General features: G+C 34.5%; 1 protein-coding gene across 4 annotated transcripts in view; it reads left to right on the top strand.

The window, feature by feature from the left end:
- The window catches only part of GABRA1 (gamma-aminobutyric acid (GABA) A receptor, alpha 1), a 56,258-nt gene that overhangs the window by 1,522 nt on the left and 30,612 nt on the right, over positions 1-24,124 (top strand). For 3 of the 4 annotated variants that reach the window (XM_011966662.1, XM_011966663.1, XM_011966661.1), the window contains 3 exons: positions 2,160-2,248; positions 5,508-5,620; positions 19,129-19,196. In XM_011966662.1, the coding sequence (XP_011822052.1) occupies positions 2,175-2,248; positions 5,508-5,620; positions 19,129-19,196 (255 nt within the window). In that variant the 5' untranslated portion in view covers positions 2,160-2,174. Of the gene's footprint in view, positions 1-1,749; positions 2,050-2,159; positions 2,249-5,507; positions 5,621-19,128; positions 19,197-24,124 lie in introns of those variants that run through there. The other variant, XM_011966660.1, reaches the window with a different exon arrangement.

Here is a 24,124-nt window from a genome sequence, read left to right as displayed (position 1 = left end):
TCTTTCAGGGTGAAACCGCAGCAATATAAGAGCATTATTTTTCCGCTGTCTTTCTTCTTTTCTTCTCCTCTTTCTTAAGCATATTTGAATGTATTCTGCAGGGTGGGTGGCGGCATGTTGTTTGGGGCTTTTATTATTTATTTCTTTAGGTATGTATTTATTTATTTTTGCAAGGGGGAGCTGGGATGAGTTGGGGAGGGGCGTTGGGGGCCATCATCTAAAGTTAAGACGCTGGGACAGAAAACCTGTCTCACTGTTCCGTCATCCTAGGGAAGGCACTCTCTTGTCCTGGCTGCAAAATCGCCTGTTTCCCCCTTTCCAGTGGACGCTGGTGAAATGTCCTCTGGTATAGGGGTCTCTCCCATTCTGAGCACGAAAACTCAACTTAGTCTTTGATATGGGTGGCATGGGATGGTAACGTTTGGAGTGTGTGTCTGGGGGAGGGGGAGGATGAAGGTAGAAAGTGGTAAGACTGCAGCTTAGCCTTTCTTTTAAACTATTATGTTTGTATTTGCAAGAAACTTTCTTAACAACTGAAGTACCATGATAGATTTGTTTTTCTCTTTTAAAAATGTCAGAAGAGGGCAAAAAGCGACAGTGCCTTGTCAAAGGATTTTGCTGTGGTTTGTTTACCCATTCAGATATTCAATCTTTTTTATAAAGATCAACAAAAATTAATAGGGCTAAGAGAAGTTGTTTTTCCCTCTTAAGAAATGATAAATATTAGTAAAAGGGTAAATTAAAATTTTGCAGTTTAGATGTAGTATTTGAACATAATATTTATCCAAGATTTCTTGTCATAGTCAACTAATCTGTTTCAAAACCAGTCACTAAATTACTAAATTAAGTAAAAGCTATGATGAGGCTCAGAGTTCTTATCTCTAGACCATTTCGCTCTAAACATATTATGTTTCATTGCTTACATGCCTGTTTGTAATGGTTTTTAGTGATTTAAATGATTTCCGAGAGTGCAGAAAGCATTTTGTAGATGTATTTAAAAGCATATCACATTAAGCTATAGAAGGTTTAGTGAAAAAGAGGCTGTAAAAGATTGCAATCTATTAATCACTTACCCTACAAAGATGTATAGATTAAATACTTTTAACATTCCTTATATTATGACTGGAATTAACTACAGCACATTAAAATGTTACCATAGCTGCTCCTTATTCAGGTAGTGCATTGAATTTCGAAAACTGATTCCACACATAGACTATATACATTTTTAATTCTGTAAGCTTTCTGTAGTCCTCCAGTTCTCCAACATTCCACTACCAAGTCTAAATTCAACAATCAGATGGTGATTGATTGCACTTTACCTAAGAGGTAAAAAAGATCCCTTTATTCATGCAGAGCAAAGCACTCCAGCTTCCATCTGTTTGAGATGAAACATTTTCTAGCAGCAACCTGGCAGAATTTGAGAGGGCTTGAAAGATATGTGTGGGCATGTTTGTGTGCATTTGTGTGTGTGGTTTGTATGTGAGAGAGATCAGCACATGGCTTGACTATAAAGTGTGTCCTTTAGCTTCACAGAAACATTAGGAAGCGTATTTAACAAAGCAGTCACAGGCACAGAATAAAAGCACGACTCCGGCATTCAACAGTGTGTTTCCTATGTTTTTAAATAGAAAGAAATACAGTTGCTTCTGAAATCAAGGTACCTGCAGAATTCAAAGAGAAATTCAGCCATCACAACATGTTAACCTATCCCATCCAATCCCTAAATATGTTCTTCCTCTTAGAGACACCAGCTTAACAATTTTAATGCACAGTTCACTGTGGAAACTCAAATCATAAAGGTCCAAATTTTCAGATGATAAACAACAAGAAGAGAACAAACCAAACTATATTATAAATATAAAATCCAGAGATAAACAACTCACAGTTTTTATGTTGAGCAATACTGTCACCTGAAAGCGTTTCAACTTGTATTCTTTTACAGGAGAATAAGGACACTGATATGTTTCTGAATGGAGAAATGGAAGGGAAAGTGGAGAATGGATGGTCCAGGTTTCCATTGCTTCCAATGAGGTGTCATATCCCAGTGAGGTCATTTCCTGACTTCAAAGCATTCATCCAAACTGCCTCAGTCAGCCCTGGTGGTTATAACCTGATGTTTCTTCCTACAGACATTGATATCTACTTATTCTACTTTTCAGCTGCTCCAGCCCGCGATGAGGAAAAGTCCAGGTCTGTCTGACTATCTTTGGGCCTGGATCCTCCTTCTCAGCACGTTGACTGGAAGAAGGTGGGGACACTTTTTTAAAAATCTGCATGAAAATTTCTGTAACTTTTCATTTATTTTATCGGGGGAAGAAAATTGTCCTCAAATGAATTTATGACTAAGGGAATTCAGAAAACTTAACTGCAATAATTTCCAGCTAAGAATAAAGAGGAGCAGTATGAAAAAAAAAAATCAGTATATTTGCATGTTAGTTAGAATACACTTAGCAAGTCATTGTTAAGACATATATTAATTCAACATTTAAGTCTTACATTGAACTTTTCGCTGTTCAGCTGGAACTGAACAAAACATGCGGTTTCCTAATTCTTAGAAAAAGTTACCCCAATTAGTGGTTGCATACTATGTAAGCTGATTTTTTTAGCAAGAAAATTTCTAGCCTATTGTAAAGACCATACAATAACTTTTGTATTTATAGAAATGGAAAGTTTTAAATAATATCTTTAATTTGAAAATCGTGTCTCTATAAAAGCATGTGCATATCATATTTTGAAATCATTGTCTACATAACAAATAAAGGTGGACTATACGAGACAAATATTTAAGAACTTTGGTAAAATCAAATTTCTCTATTTAAAAAAACAGTTACTAATTGTTTATAAAGCTTAACCATAGTCAAAATATGTTCTAATGATCCAGTCAAGCATGTTAAATTAATATAGTAGAAACTATTTACATGACTAAGTATTACAGATTTTTCTCTATCTGCTTTTGTATTTCTTGTGCAGCCTATTTCTGTGGTCCCTAAGAAAGTCAGACATATCATAAAAACATGAGTTTATTCAAAATGTAATGGCAAGTGAACTCTTAAGAGTTAAGATAGGGAGATGGAATAGTCTGGAAAGACATATGAATTTAGGAAGATTTATTTTAATTCAGAAGTTGTCTGTTGTTGTTTTTTGCTATTGTGTAAGGTAAACACTGACAGACAGTCATTATTATCAGATATCCTTAATGTGAGAAGTTAAATGTCTTTACTGCTTTTGAAAAATTATATGAAGTGTTACTATTGCAATGACCTGTAGATGGAGTTAGTGCACAGTGTTTTATTATATAGTGGTTCATATAGAATCAAAATCAGGTACTGTAACTGGCATTTCTCTTCAAAATATATATTCAGTTTAGGAAACACTACATTGGCATGGGTGTTTAATACCAAATGAATAAGCATCTTATTCGTAGGGTTTTTCTCTGGCAATTACAACTTGACATAGCAAGTTAGAAGTAAAGATGAAGTGTCATTAAAAAATCACGTAAAAGAAAGATTTCTATTCCTGTTGGGAAAGCAGAACTGGTGTTGGGGAAAAGGCAGTGGTCTCTTTGGGCATCTGTATTCCAATGCAAACAATTGGTGAAAATATTTGTAAGATAAAATCAGGAAGAAAAGCATTTTCTGAGTTTTATATAAGCTGTAAAATCTTAGAGGGTGTAGATAAAGGTAATAAGCACTCTATATTGTAAGAATTGTTTTAATAATCTAAGTTTATTTCATCATGCTACCCCATTTCATCTTTTCTGTCTTCTTATTGTATTGCTTTCTTTCTCAGAGTTCCCGATCAGGGCCTCCTCACAACTTAGGGTGTTCTAGCATTTCTTTTCCATTTTTATCAAGATGACCTTCCAGTATCCTTGAAAGATGCAGGCATGGCAGTTGATTTTGTGACAATAAGTTTTTATAAATAATTGCATTCATAAAACTATTTTTGCCTTACTGCTGTCATCTGCCAGTGAGACCTACTGGAAGACACTTAGCTTGTTGAAAATTTGGTTTAAAAAGCAGCAAGAGGTTTAATTTTGCCATAAGAGAGTAAGCCCTCAATCTGCATGGCATCAGTGTTGAAATTAGGAGAATGAAAAATTGTTTCAAAGAAGCACATTTCATATATCCAATATTATGGATAGCCTTTAGTTTTAGTAACTTTACCAAATTAAAAGTTTATCAGAATAATAGTCATTGCATTTTGCCGATACAAAATTAATTACCTGCAAAACAGTGTTTGGTTTTGAAATGATATTTTGATCGTATATCTTGCTGCTGTCAAATAAGTGAATTCTGGTTTCAAATGTTACTATTTTTCTTATATTTATCAGTAATATCAACACATAGGAGTGAAGCACAAGGCATATGAAGTAGAAAATACAAAAGTGATCATTTGTGGCAGTTTCTTAGTTTACACCCTGTATTCATTTTGCTTTTGTACTCAAGGTCAGAACTATGATTGAAATATATCAGTAAACGTGATCCATCCTAAGATAGAAAACACTTCTCTCAAAGGATTTTGGAGTTGTCATGCTAATCATCACATAAAAGATGATTCAAGGAGCATAGATTGCAATGTGATTGATGTAGGAAATACACAATTTTTGAACTGAGGTCACTATGTGGTTGAAACACAAAGACTAATAATGGTAAGGGATACAAGCTGCATCTTCAACTAGTAACGTTTAAATATAAGTAGTTATCCCAATAGAGAAGCAGGAAAATAAAGTTTCAGACCAGAATTTGAAGAAAGTTAGGTAATAGGTCAAGTTTTGCTCACAAATAGGTGTGCCTTCTTAAAACACTAAAACTGTACTCCAGCTTAGTCAACTGTAAATTAAGATTATTGAACTTGATCTTTCTAAAGGTTCTGTTTACATCTAAGACTAGAAATAATGAAAATTAATTAGCTGTGTGAACAGACAAATTTTAATCATTGGGTTATGAATCTTAAGAGGAATGGAAATTTGCACACTGATGTAAAATATAATTATCCTAAGAAATACGTTTTACCTAAATCTCTTAAAAGAACATCAAGAAAACCCCGCCAAAACACAAACCTATATGAAGTGAATGAAGGAAGGGATGTTGGTAGGTTAAAACTTAGGCTTTTGCTACATGTTCAATTAAAAAAAAAAATCAGTTATTTTGGTAACTCTTTTTAATTTGTAAAGAAGTTTCCTATTTTTTTTTTCACGTGCATTAGCATTCTTGCTTGCTCAGAGAAGACATGCATTGTAACGTAATATACATGATAATTCAAAAAGTAAACAGACAGAAGTCATTTCTCATAATTTTCCTTTCACATTTAAAAAATGAAAATTAAAAATATAATTAAATGCCCAGAGTTTAAAAATAACATTCTTTTTCACCTTGTGAAAAAATAATTTTCAAGTTAAGATTCAGTTGAAAGCAAGGTAGAAAAACTGAGAAAGGATTTATTTGGAAAGAGGTTTTAGTAGAAATGTATACTTTAGCTATTGCTTCTCTTTATGTTTCTTTCAGCTATGGACAGCCATCATTACAAGATGAACTTAAAGACAATACCACTGTCTTCACCAGGATTTTGGACAGACTCCTAGACGGTTATGACAATCGCCTGAGACCAGGATTGGGAGGTAGGTTGCATTATTGTATTTTTGTTTTAGAGAATAATATGAAATCTCTACTATTACAGCCTTACTTTACCTCTAAATGGTCAAATAATAAAAATGGTAACATGTAATTTAATGATGAATCTATTTTTAATAGATCACTCTATGTTAATTCAAGTTACTATGTAGTTTCCTATCCATATGTAGTAAAAAGCAGACACAGACTTCTAATAATGACACGAAGGAGATGCTACATTTATGTGATAAGCACAGTACTTTCCATGAACGATTTTCTCATCTAGGTAAACACTGGGATAATATTCTATCTTCCAGCACAAAGACTGCAGCTACCTCACCTGGTACTACTATGTCTGCATTTAATTCCAGCAGGGTATCTTTGATTCTGTTGGTTCAAACATTTATTTTGGAATATTACATATTGATCCACTATTATGTGTTAAATTGCCACCACCTCTAGGCTAATAAGGGAATGAGATAGATGGTAGCGTTGTAGTTTAACTGTGCATTTGAACTTATACCCTAATTTTCTTAATACAATTTTATTTTTCCTGGTATATCAATTACTCAGTTATATTGATACATTTCTGCTTAGGAAGAAGACAGCACTTAATAACACAATATGTGTAACAATAAGAGTAAATAGTTCTAGGAATTGCACACATTTGAATAACACTTGAATAAGATAATTAAACTACCTTATTTGGTTAAACAAAGACTAATGAAGCCAAATCAAGATATTGATCTCAGAGTAAAGCAAGTGAACCAAAGAAATAAATTATCATTCAAAGTCACACAGTAAACCAAGGTTAGAATCCATGATTCCCAACTATAGTTGATACTGAATCTTTCCTAAAGCATTTGTAGTAACTATTTAATAGCAATATTTAAATAGTGATTAAATGGCAGTATTAAGAAAGCCACCTCTTCTTCATTTAGATAGCACAGATAAGCAAAGAATAAAAAGCTTACAAATTCAAACAATGATTTTTCAACTAAATGGTTGCATGGATTTACAGTTACTTTAAAAAAAATATTTTGCATAGTGTAATGACATGGATGTGCATTATGGGTCTATTTTGAAGCTGCCAAATGTCATTAGTGTCTCAGAGGTTTAAGGGAAACTCCCTTGTCAAAGACACAACCCAAATATATGTCAAAGGTCTTACCAGGTGTCCTTTTTAATCAATTTCAAACACTCATTTTAGGACATACTATACAAATTTCCTCAGGTTTAGACTTCACCAAGTTTATATTCAGGTTTTAGAAAAAATTCTTTAAGTCAAAATAGAGTGATCACAAAATGGGGAGCCTAATTGTGTATATGGTATGTTAAAATACTGCTTGTGTACATTTAAACATCTCAATTGTCTTCAAAAGTTTTTTTATTCATAAAATTTGCAATCAATTACAAAACTAGCTAGATGAGGAATGTATGTAAAGAAGAAAGAGCCAGGCTAGTGATATAAATTTTACATAGCAAGACTTTTGAAAATACTGGTTGGAGACCGGGCGCGGTGGCTCAAGCCTGTAATCCCAGCACTTTGGGAGGCCGAGACGGGCGGATCACAAGTTCAGAAGGTCGAGACCATCCTGGCTAACACAGTGAAACCCCATCTCTGCTAAAAAAAAAAAAAAAAAAAATGCAAAAAACTAGCCGGGCAAGGTGACAGGCACCTGCAGTCCCAGTTACTCAGGAGGCTGAGGCAGGAGAATGGCGTAAATCCGGGAGGCGGAGCTTGCAGTGAGCTGAGATCCGGCCACTGCACTCCAGCCTGGAAGACAGAGCGAGACTCCGTCTCAAAAAAAAAAAAAAAAAAAAAGGAAATACTGGTTGGAATGTATCTGATGACTTTACCTCATCTCCTTCCTGCCCTGTGCTATCATTCCCTAAAAAATCAGCAGAATTTCACAACGTATTTAAAACATTTCTCTTCATCCTGGTTTAGAAAATTCTATTTAATATTTTGACACGTAAATATGAGTATTATCTGACAGATTTGTGCATCATCTTCAATTTATTAAACAATTTTACACACAAACTGTTAAAATATTAGCCATGTGGTTATGTTATTGTTCAGAGTACACGTAGCAAGCTGTGACTGTTCATTTCCTTTTAATTGTATGTAATAACTCTTTAATAAATGTATACATTAACCCATTCGTCAAATAAATTTTAGGAGAAATTATTTTAACTAATCCTCATATGCATTCCTAGACCCTGGAGAGCCTTAGACCTTGAAGATATAAAGATTAGACTGAGAGTACATTGAAAAGCTAATTTTCAATACTGGTGATACTGGCAGATTTGCTTACAGGAATAACTACATTAATTCCTATTGTCAATTGCTATTTTTGTAGAATCTACTTTTATCATCTAGTTAATCCCAGAAAATAACAAAAATAGATATGTATTTCAAGAACAAAATAGTAGTTGTCCAAGTATAGACAAGCTGTCTTCCTTAGAGTGAAATGAGCCTAATTGCTATAATAATTCCAGGACTTGAGGAAATTAACAGTGGATGTGCTTTAATCTTTACTAAAGATGATTTTTCTGATATTTCTGATTCCTGGTAACAGTGACTTCTGAGAGTATGACAGAAATTAAAACAAAAAAGTAGTTCAAATATTTTCTCTATTTTTATTCTAAACATCCTATTGGAATTTAGTACACTTAAATGTGATGGATTTGAGATTTATGAAAAAACTTTGATACTGACTGAACTTTTTTTTATATTTTTTTGGGGAAATTTTTTTAATCCTGAAGGAATAAAATAGCACATGTTTGTTACTTATATCTACAGAGTCATGAACATTTTAAAGTAGATTTTGAGAAGGTATCTGTCATTAGAGAACTATAGTTTAAAATACTAAGTATAGTTTTAGGACATTTTGAAAAACATAACCAGCTATAGACTTAGAGAAACGTGATAACACCATGATTGCTGGCTGCTATTAAGTTGACATTATCGTGGCTTTCTTTTTAAATTTTTACAAATTTGAAGTACTTAATTTTATTTATTTACCATAAATTTTTGGTACTTTAAGTATGACATGCATCCCAGTAGATCCCAATTGCAAAACAGACCCTCTCTTTTTATTTTTTATTTTTTTTCAGGAGCCATTTGCCTCCAGATGAAAAGACTATATAAAGGAAATACGTGAGATTATCATTTGCTCATAAGGGAGTAGAAGTTTTCTTTTAGTAATTTTATGATCACAGCTAGGATGATTTCCTCTTGCAAGATAAAGGTGCCCACTATCTTCTTTATTATGACAAAAGTCTTTTTATAAAAGTAACAACATTATGCAAAAAGCAGGGATTTTTGCTTCTGAATGTCCCCAGGAAATAGAAAAATGTGATAAGCTGAGACTGGAGACTAGTACAAGAAACTCCTGTATTTGCAAATTCATCATGACCTGTTTTTTAGAAACACACACTGCATCAGAAGGTATAGCACTGTTCTTAGTAGACATAAACCTTGGGTTCAATAACTAGAAAACAAAATAGATAACTTGGTTAGTCTAGATGATAGGAATCAGTTTGCAAATATTATAAAACTATTTTAAAAGGCTGCCTTTTCAGAGATAAGAGCAATCATGAGGAACTGCAAATAAAAGGACGACTAATAAAGAGAGATCTCTAGGAAGGGATTTTTGAAGGTAGAAGAGCTACAGAAGATTAGAATACGTGGAATTCTAAAAATTTAATATGGTGTATTTGGGATTGTAAAGAGAAAAATAAGTCAGCTATGTTCGTAATTTAAGTACGATGTCAACAAAGAAACTTTTAAATAGACTTGAGTTAAAATAATCAGTATCCAGAAAAAAACAAATAAAAATTACCAGTAATTGCTGAATGCATTCTTGTCTATAATCCCTTTCGTTGTTGGCAAGGTGTAGGGGGCTGCTACATTCTTGCAATGAGAAGCTGAGCAATGTTTTTGAAAGAACTCTTACCTAAAGCATGGTCAGTGTAGAAGAATAAAATAAGGAAAAAAGGATGAAAGTCAGAAAAAATGGGAAGATAAGAAAGAAAAAGGTTTAAAAAAATGAAAGCAAAAGAGGATAGAAAATAGAGAACAGAAGGGAGTGAGAGGAATCGAGGAAGTGAAGGAGAGCAACACAGAGGAAATTAAAAAGGAGAGGAATTAATCTCATGAGCCTGGGGAGACTCAAGTGTCCCTTGATCAGTTTATATGGCTCTTTTAGTTTTAAATCAGGATGAAACCAAAATTTTCCTAGGAAATTCATTTTCCCAAGTTTTCTCCTCTTTGCCTATATTGTAATATATGAAGGAAGCCTGAATGTTCTCCAACTTCCTAAAAAATTAAATAATGCTCCTGCTGAACTGCACCCATCTGTGTGAAATTTCAGTCGCTTTCTTACTGGCTTCCCCTGCACTTTGGGCGTGGGACAAAAATAATCCATAAACGGAGATACGAAGCTGAATTTTGAAGGAAGATAATCAGGCTTTTATGGGTACTTAATACTCCTCCAGTGATATGTTTCTCCTCCCTTTTACTCCACCATATAGACAGGCTACACTTGATTTATGATAAGCCAAAATCCCAGGTGAGCCACACTGATACACAGTTTATCACCGAGAGGCCATGCCACCAAGCTAAAGATTTTTTCTTCTGTACACATGCTCATTTTCACACATCTAACTTACAGAAGACATATTATTCTATAAACACATTCATTTCACTTCTTGGAAAACAAATTAGGGCAGATACTTCTTCAACTAGAACACAAACATGATACAGCTGAAGGAATGAGGTCTTAAGTGAGTCACATTTTGAAAGAATTTCAGAAGAAAGAACTTTTCATCCTCCCTCTCCCTGTTAATAGTAGTTCCTGGAAATATTATTATACTATCTGAATCAGTCTTCAACTTAATATCAGTGTATAATATCTTGGATAATAAATGCCTCTCAAAAGTTTTGTCCTCAAACCACGTGAAGAGAGCAAAGGAAACAGAGATGGTTGTGTATTTCTAAAACAACAAGTCCTGAGAGAAGAGTGGAGAGGCAGATGGTAGAGAAGTAAGGTTGTGGATAGAGAATGGACTCCCTTTATCCCTGCTACACATTTAACAGATATTTAGTTAACATTTTCTTTTTTCTGTAAATGCTGTAGATTTGGATTTTTTGGTTTGGGGGGTTTTGTTTTGTTTTCATTTACAGATTTTTTTTTGACAGCATCAATTAGAAGAGCGTTAGTAACTGGAGCTGTCTCTGAATGTATTTTAACAGTAACATATTATTTTACAAATCATGTATGTCTCAAAGCAGACTTTTTCCTTACCATCATATTTTTTCCTAATCTTGAATTATTTATGCCAATATAAATCCTTGAAGACTAACCTTTAGCCTAATTGTTGCAAGAGATCTCAGCTTTAAGATGTAAGGATTCCCAACTCCCTAATGCAAGGCAGCTGGGTTGGAAATTCCCTACAGTTGGCAAAATGTTGTTGGCTTCTTAGGGAATTGGCTTGGGTCTTGGGTTCCATTTCCTTATGTAAAAATAAGAAAAAATGGAAAACTAAGAGTGCTCTAAAAAGAACAATTTATTTTTTTGTGCAACTTTGTAAGGTTTAGGTGACTCGAGGATAGGGAAAGCAGCACAGTTTAATTCTTTTAAAATTCAACTTTGACCTCTCTCGGGATGATAAGATGTCTGATATTCATGTGATTTTTTTTTATATACATATCCCTTGTAACATTGAGATCAGAGAGAAACATTTTGTTCATGTTCAACTAATGTTAAAATACCTGTTTTGTATTTATATTAAAAAAACAAAATTTCAAAAAATAGGACAAAATAATTTCTGTCACAATGTGATAGCATTAGATAAAATAGTCTAAATTACTGACAATTTCCAAATAAAATTAAAAGATGGTTAGGTTTATCCAATCTCCTGTTGTTGTTTTTGTTGTGTTTACTATACCAGAGAATAGCCTTTAGTATTATGTTTTGAAATTCTACTCTGGAATCCTTCCTTTTGAATTTGCTGTCGTTTTCTCTGTTGCTTTTAATGCAAGGTGTGGAGCAGATGTTCAGACTTGGGCAAAATGCAATACATTTCCACAGAAATACTGTATCTAGACATTTCATAATTCAGCTAAATTATAGAGAAAAGGTAGTTACCAAAACCCCGAGAGGAACTGTTAAAATGAACAGAGAATACCTTTTAACATTTACTGACAGAGGTCTACCGTCAGCTCATGAAGCCAGCTTGTCTAATGAATTTAACCTAGATACCCAAAGGAATGTTCTAGCGTGTTTAGAAAACTTGCTACTTTCATCTTTTCTGTGGTATATAAACCATGTACCTGATCAGTGCCAATATTCTCCTGAGATAAAATGAAACTACTGTGATGTTTTTCTTTCTGTGCCTGCCTTATTTCACTTAGCATAATCACCTCCAGTTGCATCCATGTCGCATGTTCTCACTTATTTGTGGAAATTAAAAATCAAAGCAATTAAACACATGGACATAGAGAGTAGAAGGACAGTTATCAGGCACGGTAGGATAATGGGGCGAGGGCGATGGGGATGGTTAACGGGTACAAAAGGAAATACAAAAACATAGGAAGAGTGGCTAAGACCTAGTATTTAATAGCACAACAGGGTGACTATAGTCAATAACAATGTAACTGGACATTTTAAAATAACTAAAAGAGTATAATTGTATTGTTTTTAACATGAAGAATAAATGCTTGAGGGGATGGATACCCTGTTTTCTATAATGTGATTATGATGCATTGCATGCTTGTATCAAAACATCTCATGTACCACATAGATATATACACCTATTAGGTATCCACAAAAGTTAAAAATGAAAACATTTACAAAAAAGTAACCACTGCAACAATGTCCAAGTTATAATATGTACAGTATTAGTAACCAGCTATGGTTTATTTTTTGTGCAACTACTCTTGACCTTTCTATACAGCTTCCATTTCCCATGTTGATTCCAGAACCAATGTGGGATTTTAAAAAAATGTTGTCTATAGATCATTGGTTTTTTTTTTTTTTTTTTTTTTCTGGCAGAATCAGATTTCTATACTTGAAAAATAGTGTAGTGCTCCTGAGATGAGAATCTCATTTGCTATATATCACAGACTGCCATTTTTGGAAAACTTAAGAGAAAGCAAGGCCCTACGTATTTGCATATTTCTGTAAGATTGTTAATAGTATTATTCTCGTATAACTAAAATGCTACCCTGTGAATGTGAAATAGGATGCCTGAGAGTTATCACAGTTTGCACAATTTTGATCAAGACTTATACTCATTACACATTGCATGCTTGTATCCAAACATCTCAGGTACCTTGTGAATGCATACACCTACTATGTTCTCACAACAATTAAAAATTATAAAAATTTAAAAAGGACTTCTACTGATCAGAAGAAACCCATTTCTCCAACAACTCAATCTTCTCTGAAGGTTAGCCCTCTCTCGATAGAAACTACTCAAATTACAGCATATGGAGAGAATTTATCAGTGGAAATAAGATAAATAGCTCCTGCAATAATATTGACCTTTCTTCCTAGGACAGGCTTGCATCATCTGAGTTCTTAGAATCCCAGAACACCAAAGAATCAGGGATTGGTCAAACACCTTGAAACTTGGGTGTCTACCCCCATATCCAGACTTAGTAGCTGAATACAGTCAAAATTAAGTAACTCTACATATCATCTAAGGGATAGTTTCCAGTTTTTCTAAGGCATTAATTGAATAGAGAAGAAGGACAGGGGACAAAAATGTTGCTCCAATCAAGCAGGTCACCAGGGAGGTGGAACATTGCCTTATCCAGGAATATACATTGATGTTTATGTAGGAGCTGAGGATATTTTCAATTTCCAAACAGGACTATTTTAAAGTAGGGTTTTGAGATACATTTTATTATAACGACTAATGTTAGTCCATTTAGTCTCCATGTAGTGCCTACCTCTGTGAATCAATAGACACAAAGCAGCTTAAATATGGCAATAGACCTCCCTCATCAGTTATGAACCCACAGAACTGGGTCTAGTTGAATATTACTCTGAGTTCCTCAGCAGACAGCATTTCCAGGGAAAATATGGCCAATACCATATTAAATAAATGGTTATGATAGCATTACTAACAAAATACCACCTACAATTCTTTCTTATTCATTCCGTCCTCCATTTTTTATTACAGTCACTCTTGCAATTCACTATTCACACAGCATCAACTATCTTCTTAGACTGTAAGTAACATCATTTCATTTCATTTCATTACCCAAAGGCTTCCTACTGCATCAAAATAAAGGTCAACTGCTAGCTGAAATGCTCAGGGATCTTCAGATATGGTCCCACTTACCTCTAGATTGTCATCTTGTACCATGATCATCAGCGTCACCAGGATCCAGATATACTGCACTTTCTGTTTCTTAAACATAACACATTTAGCACATTTATTTTCACCTCAGATCTTTTGCCTCCTTTTTTAAATTTTTTTTCCTCTCCCTGGATCTTACTAAATTTTTCCGATCTTTAAAGTCTCATTTCAAGTTTTATCTCTTCAAATGACATTTTTTTTCCAGAACATTTATCATCTGAATTTAATTAGCAGAATGTGTGCATATGTGTTTTTGCATAATTCTGTAGGTACTTACATCTCTATATATCCCCTAATCGACCTAAAATATGTTTTTCCTAAAATGAGTATGTGGTTTGCTACAGAGGAACAGAAACATTTACAGTTTTACTCATCATTGTATTACTGTTACCTAGAAGAGTGCCTAAGTGGCACATAGAAAATGTTTAATAAACATTTATTGACTAAATTAATGTACCCAACAGATGCCTCTCAAAGTGTTGTGGCACCACAATGTTATTTGAACATCGCTCCAATGCTGTGTAGTCATTTGAGCACGTATTATTTATTCATTGAAAATGTAAGAATAGAGACTCAGAGAGATTAAAGGCTTGTACCTAAAATCATGCAGTTTGTTCTCGAGAAAAATCAGAGTTTAAATCTGAGTATTTAGATGCTTAATCTATTGTGCTTACTACTTATTTTACTACTCTGATTTTCTCATTGCTGCTTCAAGAACTAATCTCATCTTTTTGAATTATCGCTTTAAAACATATGTTATTTCAAATCTTATCAGCAAGATACCAACATTGTAGAAAATTCCCAGGAAAAACAGATTAACTGTTGTCTGGGAGTTAGGAATTGTAGTATAGTATTTGTATATATGTTTATACATATGCAGTTTGTATATTTGTGAGGATGTGGTTTGAGGAAAATCATTCAGTTTATATTTGAATAGAAAGTGGATGTGTTAGACCATTCTTGAATTGCTATAGAGAAATAACTGAGACTGGAGTAATTTATAAAGAAAACAGTTTTTATTGGCTCACTATTCTGCAGGCTGTACAAGCATGACACTGGCATCTGGTTGGCTTTTGATGAGGGCCTCAGGAAGTTCCAATCATGGCAGAAGGGGAAAGGGGAGCAAATGTATCACGCGGCAAAAGCAGAAGTGAGAGAGAGAGAGAGAGAGAGAGAGAAAGAGAGGGAGAGGGAGAGGGAAAGAGGGAGAGAGAGAGAGAAAGAGGGAGAGAGAGAGAGACTTTTAAATGACTAGATCTCATATGAACTCAGAGAGAGAGAGAGCTCACTTATCACCAAGGAGATGGCCCAAGCCATTCATAGGGATCCACCCCCAAAATCCAAACACCTCCCACCAGGCCCCAGCTCCAAAACTGGGGATTACAGGTCAGCATGAGATGTGAGCGGGAACAAATATCCAAACCGTGTCAGTGGACTTATGTGGATGGTGGCATTCCAGGGAATTTTACTTATTTTCACATCTTCCTGAGTTTTTTAAACTTATATTTTGAAGTTACTTTTTTTTAACAACACAAAGTATTATATTGTTATATATGCCTCAAGCTTTTGAAATATCTTAGAGTAGCAGTGCCAAATAATTTGGGGAAATGTGGGTAAACAAGATTGACCATATTTATTTAAGACATGATTCCTCAGAGACATTAGGATGTTAATGTTTGCAACAGTGTTAATTAGCAGAGTTTTCCAGCCACATAAGCTTCCCCCCACCGCCCCCCTGTCCCCACTGGACACTTGCTAAGAGCTGATGACAAATCAAATGAAAGAGAATTTCTTGGGTATGTGGCAAAGGAGATATACTAGAGGCGAACATATGAAGAGTGGTTGTTCCCCTTTTAAAATTATTCTAATGCCCCAAGTTCCAGGTAATATGCAGAATACAGTACTCTCTGCTTCTTCCTCTTCTTATGCCTTCACTCCTCCTTCCATTTAGCAGTTGGTCGCTGCAATCTCCCACAGGCATCTTTCAGTTTTGAGACTTACAAACTTTGCAACCTAAAGCCTAGGGATTGAGAGTATGGTTGGAAGAGAAAAATAATAATTAGAGAGTAAGAAATCAGGAACTCTTTAAGGATACATGTATGGTTAGAGTTCATGGTGAGTAGCGTCTTTCAAGAGACGCATGTGGGGACTCCCAGTCAGGGAACTTGTCTTGTAATATTGGAATGGTAAGTATTGGGAAATCTCAGCGCCAAGTGTCTAGCAGAAAACAAGATAAAAGTACCTGAAGATGATGAACTGGTATGGTAAATAAGTTTAGGAGAAAGGCTAAACAAAATATTAAAGAAACAGACTCTCAAAATGTGGTTTTAATCATGTATGTGAATTTATTTCTATTTTTGCCATATCTTTAAATGGCACAGTAACAATTATGCATGGCAACATGGATGTAAACTTAACTATATTTTGTGCTGTATTTTATTGGTATAATAATCCTTATAAACATGCTTTTGAGCCTTAACTAGTTTATTTCAGTATGGTTACCTACTAACAATCTTAAAATAACAGAGAGAAATGGCCCATATATTTGCCAAATGGTCACCTTACCCCTTCAGGGCTTTTTATCATGCTAAATAATGCAGATTGGCGGCTCCTAGGCTCCTAACACCTTTGGTAAGTCAATTTTGTAAAGCTAGGGACTTCATGGAATTACCTTAAAGTGTAGAAATTATGCTTCTCCCACACTCAAGAATTACATAATAGTGATAAAGAACTCCAGGAGAGCTGACCTTGGCTACAGAGTACGTGCAAGTATGCAGACCAGGATTGGCAGGTATTCCCTAAATGAACATGCATCTCAAAAATAAAAATATTTAAAACATTTTTGACTCCATATATGTTACTAAGTTTCATAAAATATGCATGGTAGATCTTACACTTTGTTATATGAAGAGAACCAAAGTTGAACCTTGGAAACAAAGAGAAGTTGAGTCAGCAAATCAGGAAAAAAAAATATGTAATGGGAATATCTGACCATACCAAGATTTATGTATAAAGATAATTTAGATTTTAATTCTCCTTGGTCACCCAGTCTGGAAACACCTAATTGCAAGAAGTTTATCTATAAATAATAAGAAATAAAATTATTTACAATAAGGTGCATAAAGAATTTAGGGTGAAAATATGACTGAGGGTCTGTCATCTTTTTTTTGTACTTTCTTCTTGATAATAAAGGTATATTTTATTATATCACAGAAAATCCAACTGACGGTGCCTTTATTTGATCCAGAAAGGAAAATATTGGAAAAAATAGCAGAGAAAAGAATGAGCTATTTACTATGATAAATACAAGCTTTTGTGAACAGATAGCATAGATTTTGTTTATTACTATTTTTCATTGAAAAGCAGTCCTGACTTCTAATACAGTACAAGCTCTTGATGAAGTCTTAAGAAATAACAGATGTTTTAACTAAGAAAAAGAAATAATCTAGTAAAAAGTATATATGTAAAGAATGTGTGTAATAGAGAGAATATATAGTGGAAAAATGGTGCTAGAACGAATGAGAATAGGGACATCAGAAGAGAAGTATGGTTAAGGCAGCTGAAACAGTGCTGACAACCGTACATCTCACACTACCCCAAGTTGATGCAGCGTGTTAAAGCTACGGTTGGAAGTGAGTTCTAAAACCACTACTCTTTATTTTCATTGTCATAAGCTATGTTCTCATTTTGAACTTTTAAAAGGGGAAACTGCAGATAATTCCTACATCAAGGGACTCATTTAAGCAGTTTAAAGTCAATTAATTTTTTGTGCAAAAAATATTGTATTGGTTATTGAAGGGAACATCTCTGATTCAAAAATTTTTTTTAGCTGACTTACACATTATGTATAGTGTATAATATGATCCTGTTGGGATAAATTTATACTGACAGTCTTAACTCTTCACAAGTAAATTGCTAAGGGAAAAAAGCCAGCTCTTGATTTCTAAAGGAAATAATCATTTTATAAATTCAAATGAACTTACAAAAGGTGAATCACCTTTTTTATGTTACATGACAGAGATACAAATACCCTGGCATATAAGTATTTGTACATGGCTAGAAAGATCCGCCAGGTGTTTGTGCTACTTTTGGAAAATATATAGTGTACTTTAGCAAGCCTTATTAACTCTTCAAAGACTCAAGAGTATGTTTTATAAGTGTTTGCTTTCTGGGACTAAATCATAACTGAGTTATCCAAGTTATTCCCTGGGAAAAATATAAATTAAAAATAATTTAAAAATAAAATAAAATAAAATAAAAATAAATTTAAAAAATAAAAAAATAAATGAACTGTTAAAGATACTTGACTGCATTTTGCAGAGCTAAAGATGAAAATTATAAAGTCATATTTTTCGTTTTCACCCCTCAACAAATTGTTTCTTTTCTGAAAGCATTGTTTTTCTATTTCTTGGAGAATGGCAGTATTTCTCTGGAAATATCTGTGTTGAGTTGTCATAGTACTATAGTTAACATGCTTTATTGGTTGATATACGTGCCATCAGAGGACAATAGAATAAAACCACATAGAATGTGAAACAGAATATATTAAGTGAACTTTGTCTGTGCCATAATATGTTCTTCTCATCCTGAAAATTGAAGAGAGTTACACAGGATGTCATGTTTTCCCCAAGAAAAATATAGATACCTCAGTTATGATTTAGTGCAAGAAAGCAAGCATTTATATAACATACTCTTGAGTCCTTAAAGAGTTAATAAGGCTTTCTAAAGTACACTATATATTTCCCAAGAGTAGCCTAAATACCTGGAGGATCTGTCTAGCCATGTGAAAATACTTAAGCTTAAGCTATACCAACATGCTAATGTATTTTTATTATAATGTGAAGCAGTTTAGTATCATTTAGTCAAGTATGTCCACTCTTGAAGAATTCATTAGGCAGCAGCTGAGTTTTCCATAAAGTCTGCCTCCCAAAGTGGCATATTTAGGCTTCATTCTCCATAGAAAATATTAACTGTGAAATTTTATGTGTAAGCAGTAAATTATCAGGACTACACAGTGGACCAATTTTAGAAACAGCTAATCAAAGCCAATAAATTTCCCATTTGGGTGTGAGTATGTGGTGGTGAGATCTAATAAGGACTGTTGATAGACACTCACTCTCCCAATTTCCTGCTTCACCAGAGCGTGTAACCGAAGTGAAGACTGATATCTTCGTCACCAGTTTTGGACCCGTTTCAGACCATGATATGGTAAGTGGACGCTGTCTCTTTGGTTTTCTTGGAGAATTTTTAAAATTTAATTTTTCAAATAAAAATATAAACTAAGTTTTTAGGGAGCAACCTGAAAAGTCTTGGCTATACCTTTGTGTCTTTCTCTGTGTAATATATAATATGTAATAAAATATTAATACAATAGAAAAATACTCATTTGCTTCCCAGATCAGACCTATTTCCATGATTTTCAACCACTGCAGTCATCTTTTTAAAAAAATATCTAACATGATTGCTTTGCCTTGGTTAATACCCTGCAAGCCATGCAGTATGAGTTACGTTTCATTTTAGTCAGTAGGCCATGTTGATTCAAGGATGCTGTTTTCAGGTAACCAGAACTGTTATAGAATGGCCGTGAACATTATGATTTCTAAATTATTTTTGGCTACTAAAAACCAAAAGGAAACCAGTGTAAAAGTTGACCAGAATTAGACAAAAATATTTAAAACACACCACTAGGAAACATTCTGCTTCACTGCAAAAAGCATTCGTTAAATTAGTGTCCAGAGTGGAAATATAATGAATCTATACTTGCTCTTTTTTTCCAGTCCAAAGAAATTAACATGAATTTCTCTTCTGTCTGATGGGAGTTATAGAGCTGTACAGAAATTGTATAATATTACTGAACTAATAACAGCCAAGGTTCTATATAAGCAAAACATCATAAAGTGGTCATGGAGACATACCATTATGAATATTTCCAAGATATATTAAGTGAATACTATTTTTTAAATGCCTCATGTTAGCACCAGTTTACTGAAAAAGTATTTTGATTTCAACATAGCTCACAGTGGGTCAAAATAAAACTTACAGAAAATACGAATGGCAGAGTAAAAGCCCTGACAAGTTCTGAGGTAAACAAACAAATAAACAAACAAACAAAAACTACATTTAATCTGGTGTTTTTGCAATTGTATTTACCCAAGGCCTTTTTTGTCATTTGACCCCTGTTTATGTTCTGTAGAACTAATATTCTGTGAAGTGAACTTTGGGAAATTCTGGCCCAGAGGATAATTAGATATTTTAGATTTTAAGACAAGCTTTGAAATATGCCAACTGGACAAGGAAAAACAGGTGGAGTATATAAGCAGCAACACAGTGGTAACTAAGAATGCAGGTTTCTGAACCAGATTGCCTGCGTTTATTATACCAGCTACTTCACACAGAAGGCTATATCCTTAGGGAAATTACTTAATATCTCTCTGGATCAGTTTCTTCATGTATAAGGTGAGATTAATAACACCACCTAACAAATTTTAGCCATTACTAATATGCAAGAAATATAATATGAAAGTCAATCATACTTGTGAATTTATGCATCTTACAATTCATTTGGAATTATGATCAGTCTGTAGACCACTTTATTGAAATAACCTGTGATACAATGTATTTTACTAAATTGACAACTTTCTGAAGACCTATTGTATTTCTCTCATGTTGCAACTCAGTCTTCCCACACTATTCTCTCATGATACTCTTATGATTAAAAATATTTGTTAGGTACCAGTCATGTTTAAGGTCAAATACAAACTGTTCTGCCTGTATTCCATAGAATCCATAAATGATTTTGCCACTCTCTGTCACTTGTTCCCAATATTAACTATTTGTTTTAGTCCTGCTTTCTGCTAGGCAGTATAGTGTCGGCGCTGGCAGGGCTGGCTCTGGGACTCAAGCTGGTTGAATTCAAATCCACCATCAGCAGCAGCATGACACTGAACAAATTGCTTAAGCTTCTAAGGCTCAAAGTCTTTCAAATGTGTATATTATTATAGTTGTCCATTCCTGCAACATTTTTATAAGTTTTAAATGAAATGTGCAAATAAAGTGTCTACAATGGTGCTCAATAAATCAGAGCTATTATATTATTTTTACCTCTGAGCTCCTTATCGTCCCATGCAGAACTCATGGAAATTTCTTCTCTCTACCCATCTAAATCCTATACTTCCGCCCAAATCAAGACCCGAATACTTGACGAAATCATTTTCATTAGTCCAATAACAAATTGACTTTCCATTTTTGTATTCTAATCACATGTATTGACTATAAAATACCTTTTAGCTTTCGGCCACATGTATAGCACTACTTTGTAAACTTATTTCTCTTATTTATAAATAAATATCTTATTTTCTTAAATTGTTGCCTAGAATGTAAAGACACATGTGTTTCACATCTTTCACAGTATTAGTTCATTGTTATTTTAAAGTAAATGTTAAATTACTATTTTTTTGGTGATAGGTTTAGGAGCCTATAATATTGAAAAAAATTGAGGTCTTGTGGCACCTAATAAATTATACCCTGTTTCCTCTCTGAGTTCTGAAAATAGAGATATAAGGCAATAGAGTAGGAGGCATGGGGAATGAAAATATCATATATATATTACTAATAATGATGATATTACATAATGTGACTTATATCTGTAGACAAGTGGGTTTGCTGAGAGTAGGCACCAGAATCAACCAGATTAACCCACCCAGTCAAGGCAGTGTTAACTTTCTTTTACTGGGGTGTGGATTATACATGTAAAACTTCCAGCATGGAGGAGCACAGCAGAATTTTTCACTCTTATAGGCAGCCAGCAGCCACATGGAAAAGACAAGAGAAAAGGACTGAAATGGGTAAAATTGATGTATTTTTTCCAAATTAACCTATCAGATTAAATTCCCTTTCTTCCTTCTTTTCCCCAGTGGAAGAGTGTGAGGGAATTGGGAGCATGCAGAAGTTTCTTTTTTCTCATTGATGAAAACATCAAGAGAGGGCATGGAACATTCAAAACATCACACACTGATGGCAATCCTCACCTTACTACTTATAATAACGTAAATTTTGCTTAATGGCCATTCTCTCTCAGTCTCTGGCACCTGGCATGGTGCATCACAGAGTCAATGTCCAGTAGGAGTTGTTGTAGGACAATGCCCAAATGAAGCCACAGGTGATCAAAAGCTTTTCTCTTTTCTTTAAAAAAATAGGTGGCATGCCTTTGAGTTATTGCTTCAGATTAATTGTGATTTAGTAAACCAATGCTGGAATTTTTGAATCTTAGAATAGACTTTTTGATACACCCTCAAACTTGTGATTATAATCTACATTTTATATAGCACATTTGGTCAAATATCAGATAGGAATAAGGAACAGAGTGTCCAACCAACAATATTCCCTATTGCTTAAAACCTCTGAACAAGACAATGTTTCAACTGCTCTGTTAAAAATCAAATTAGCCATAGGTCTGCCACTGGTTTGCTAGTAGCTGGTAGAAATTGTACCTGACCACCTTGCTTTAGAAGATTAATCATTTAAATTATATTATGGGAGAATTGTGTACAAGAAGCAGCAGCATGTTTTAGAAGAAATCAAAATCAGAAGGCAGAAAGACAAAGCTGTTTTTCAAAATGGGAAAAGTTGTATAGTTTTTAAAGTGAGTACTAATAAATTAATCTATATTAATAACATAGCAAGATTTAATGCTATTGAATGCTTACAATACATTAGGCACCACATTAAATGCTTTCTAGATAATATTTCATCTAATCCTCATGCAAACCTTTTAGCTAAGTATTATTCTTATCTACATTTCCCAGAGAAGGAAAGTGACCTGCTAGCTAAGTGTAGCAACTTGAACCCAGGCTATTTAGCCCCAGAGACTCCATAGCTCCCAAGGCATCTGACTTCATCTAGAATAGAAAACAAAATTAGGACAACTCTCTAACTTTATTTTAAAAACCATTAATTGGCAATCAAACAGAACATTCCCAGGGCACTAGGTTCTGACAGAAATATCGAGGCAGTACAATCATAGAGCCTTGTTTTCCATAGTGCTTAAAACGTATTAAGTCAAAGTACACACAGATGGTAATAAATGGCACAGGCAGGAACACTTCAATACAATATTTATTTAGGGACATAGCGGATGTTTTGTCCCGGATCTTCAGACTAAGACTCACATTCTCCAGGGACCTACTCTATTGAACAGAGCAACTCAGGCTCTTCACTTGAGTGGTGGGGACTAGAGCCTGGAAACTTGAGCAAATTATTTAAGAGAGCTTCTCCTTTGTCCAGCCTCTCTTCCACGGAGTCCCCTCTTTTGCATTTTTTTTTACTTAATTTGGTTTCGACCACCTTCTTACTTTCCTTAGATTTCTTTCCCTACAATCCTTCTAAAGAAATAGCACATTTTCATGACCAGCTACATAAAAACCTAATATAAATTTGTGTTGATAAAATAATAAAATGGGAGACAGATAATAATTTCTAACTTTTACTAAGAGCTTCCTATGTTTTAGGCACTGTTAAAAGATGTTCTCACAAGTATCAACTCACTTCTCACAATAGCAGAGTGAATTATCCCACTTTATAGATTAAGAAACTGGGGCCTTAGCGAGAGTAAAATAATTACCTAAGGCCACTTAGTGGGTAGGATCAGAACTTACATCCATAGTCATTATGCTATAGTTCTGCTGCTCTCCTCCCTGTTTTTCCCAGCTTCCTTAAGAAGGGGCTTTGGCCAGGTGCAGTGACTCACGCCTATAATCCCAAGACTTTGGGAGGCTGAGGCGGGAGGATCACCTGAGGTCAGGAGTTCAAGATCAGCCTGACCAACACTGCGAAACCCCATTTCTACTAAAAATACAAAATTAACTGGTCCTGGTGGCGCATGCCTGTAAATTCCAGCTACTCGGGAGGCTGAGGCAGGAGAATAGCTTGAAGTCAGGAGGCGGATGTAGAAGTGAGCTATGATCACATCACTGCAGTCCAGCCTGGGCAACAAAGAGTGAAACTCCTTTGGGAGAAAGAGAGAGAGAGAGAGAGAGAGAGAGAGAGAGAGAGAGAAATAGAGAGAAAAGAAGGAAGGAAGGAAGGAAGGAAGGAAGGAAGGAAGGAAGGAAGGAAGGAAGGAAGGAAAGGAGGGAGGG

The sequence above is a fragment of the Mandrillus leucophaeus genome, unplaced genomic scaffold, assembly GCF_000951045.1.
Source record: "Mandrillus leucophaeus isolate KB7577 unplaced genomic scaffold, Mleu.le_1.0 Scaffold77, whole genome shotgun sequence".
Classification (NCBI taxonomy): domain Eukaryota; kingdom Metazoa; phylum Chordata; class Mammalia; order Primates; family Cercopithecidae; genus Mandrillus; species Mandrillus leucophaeus.
This window is presented reverse-complemented; position numbering and strand designations above follow the sequence as displayed.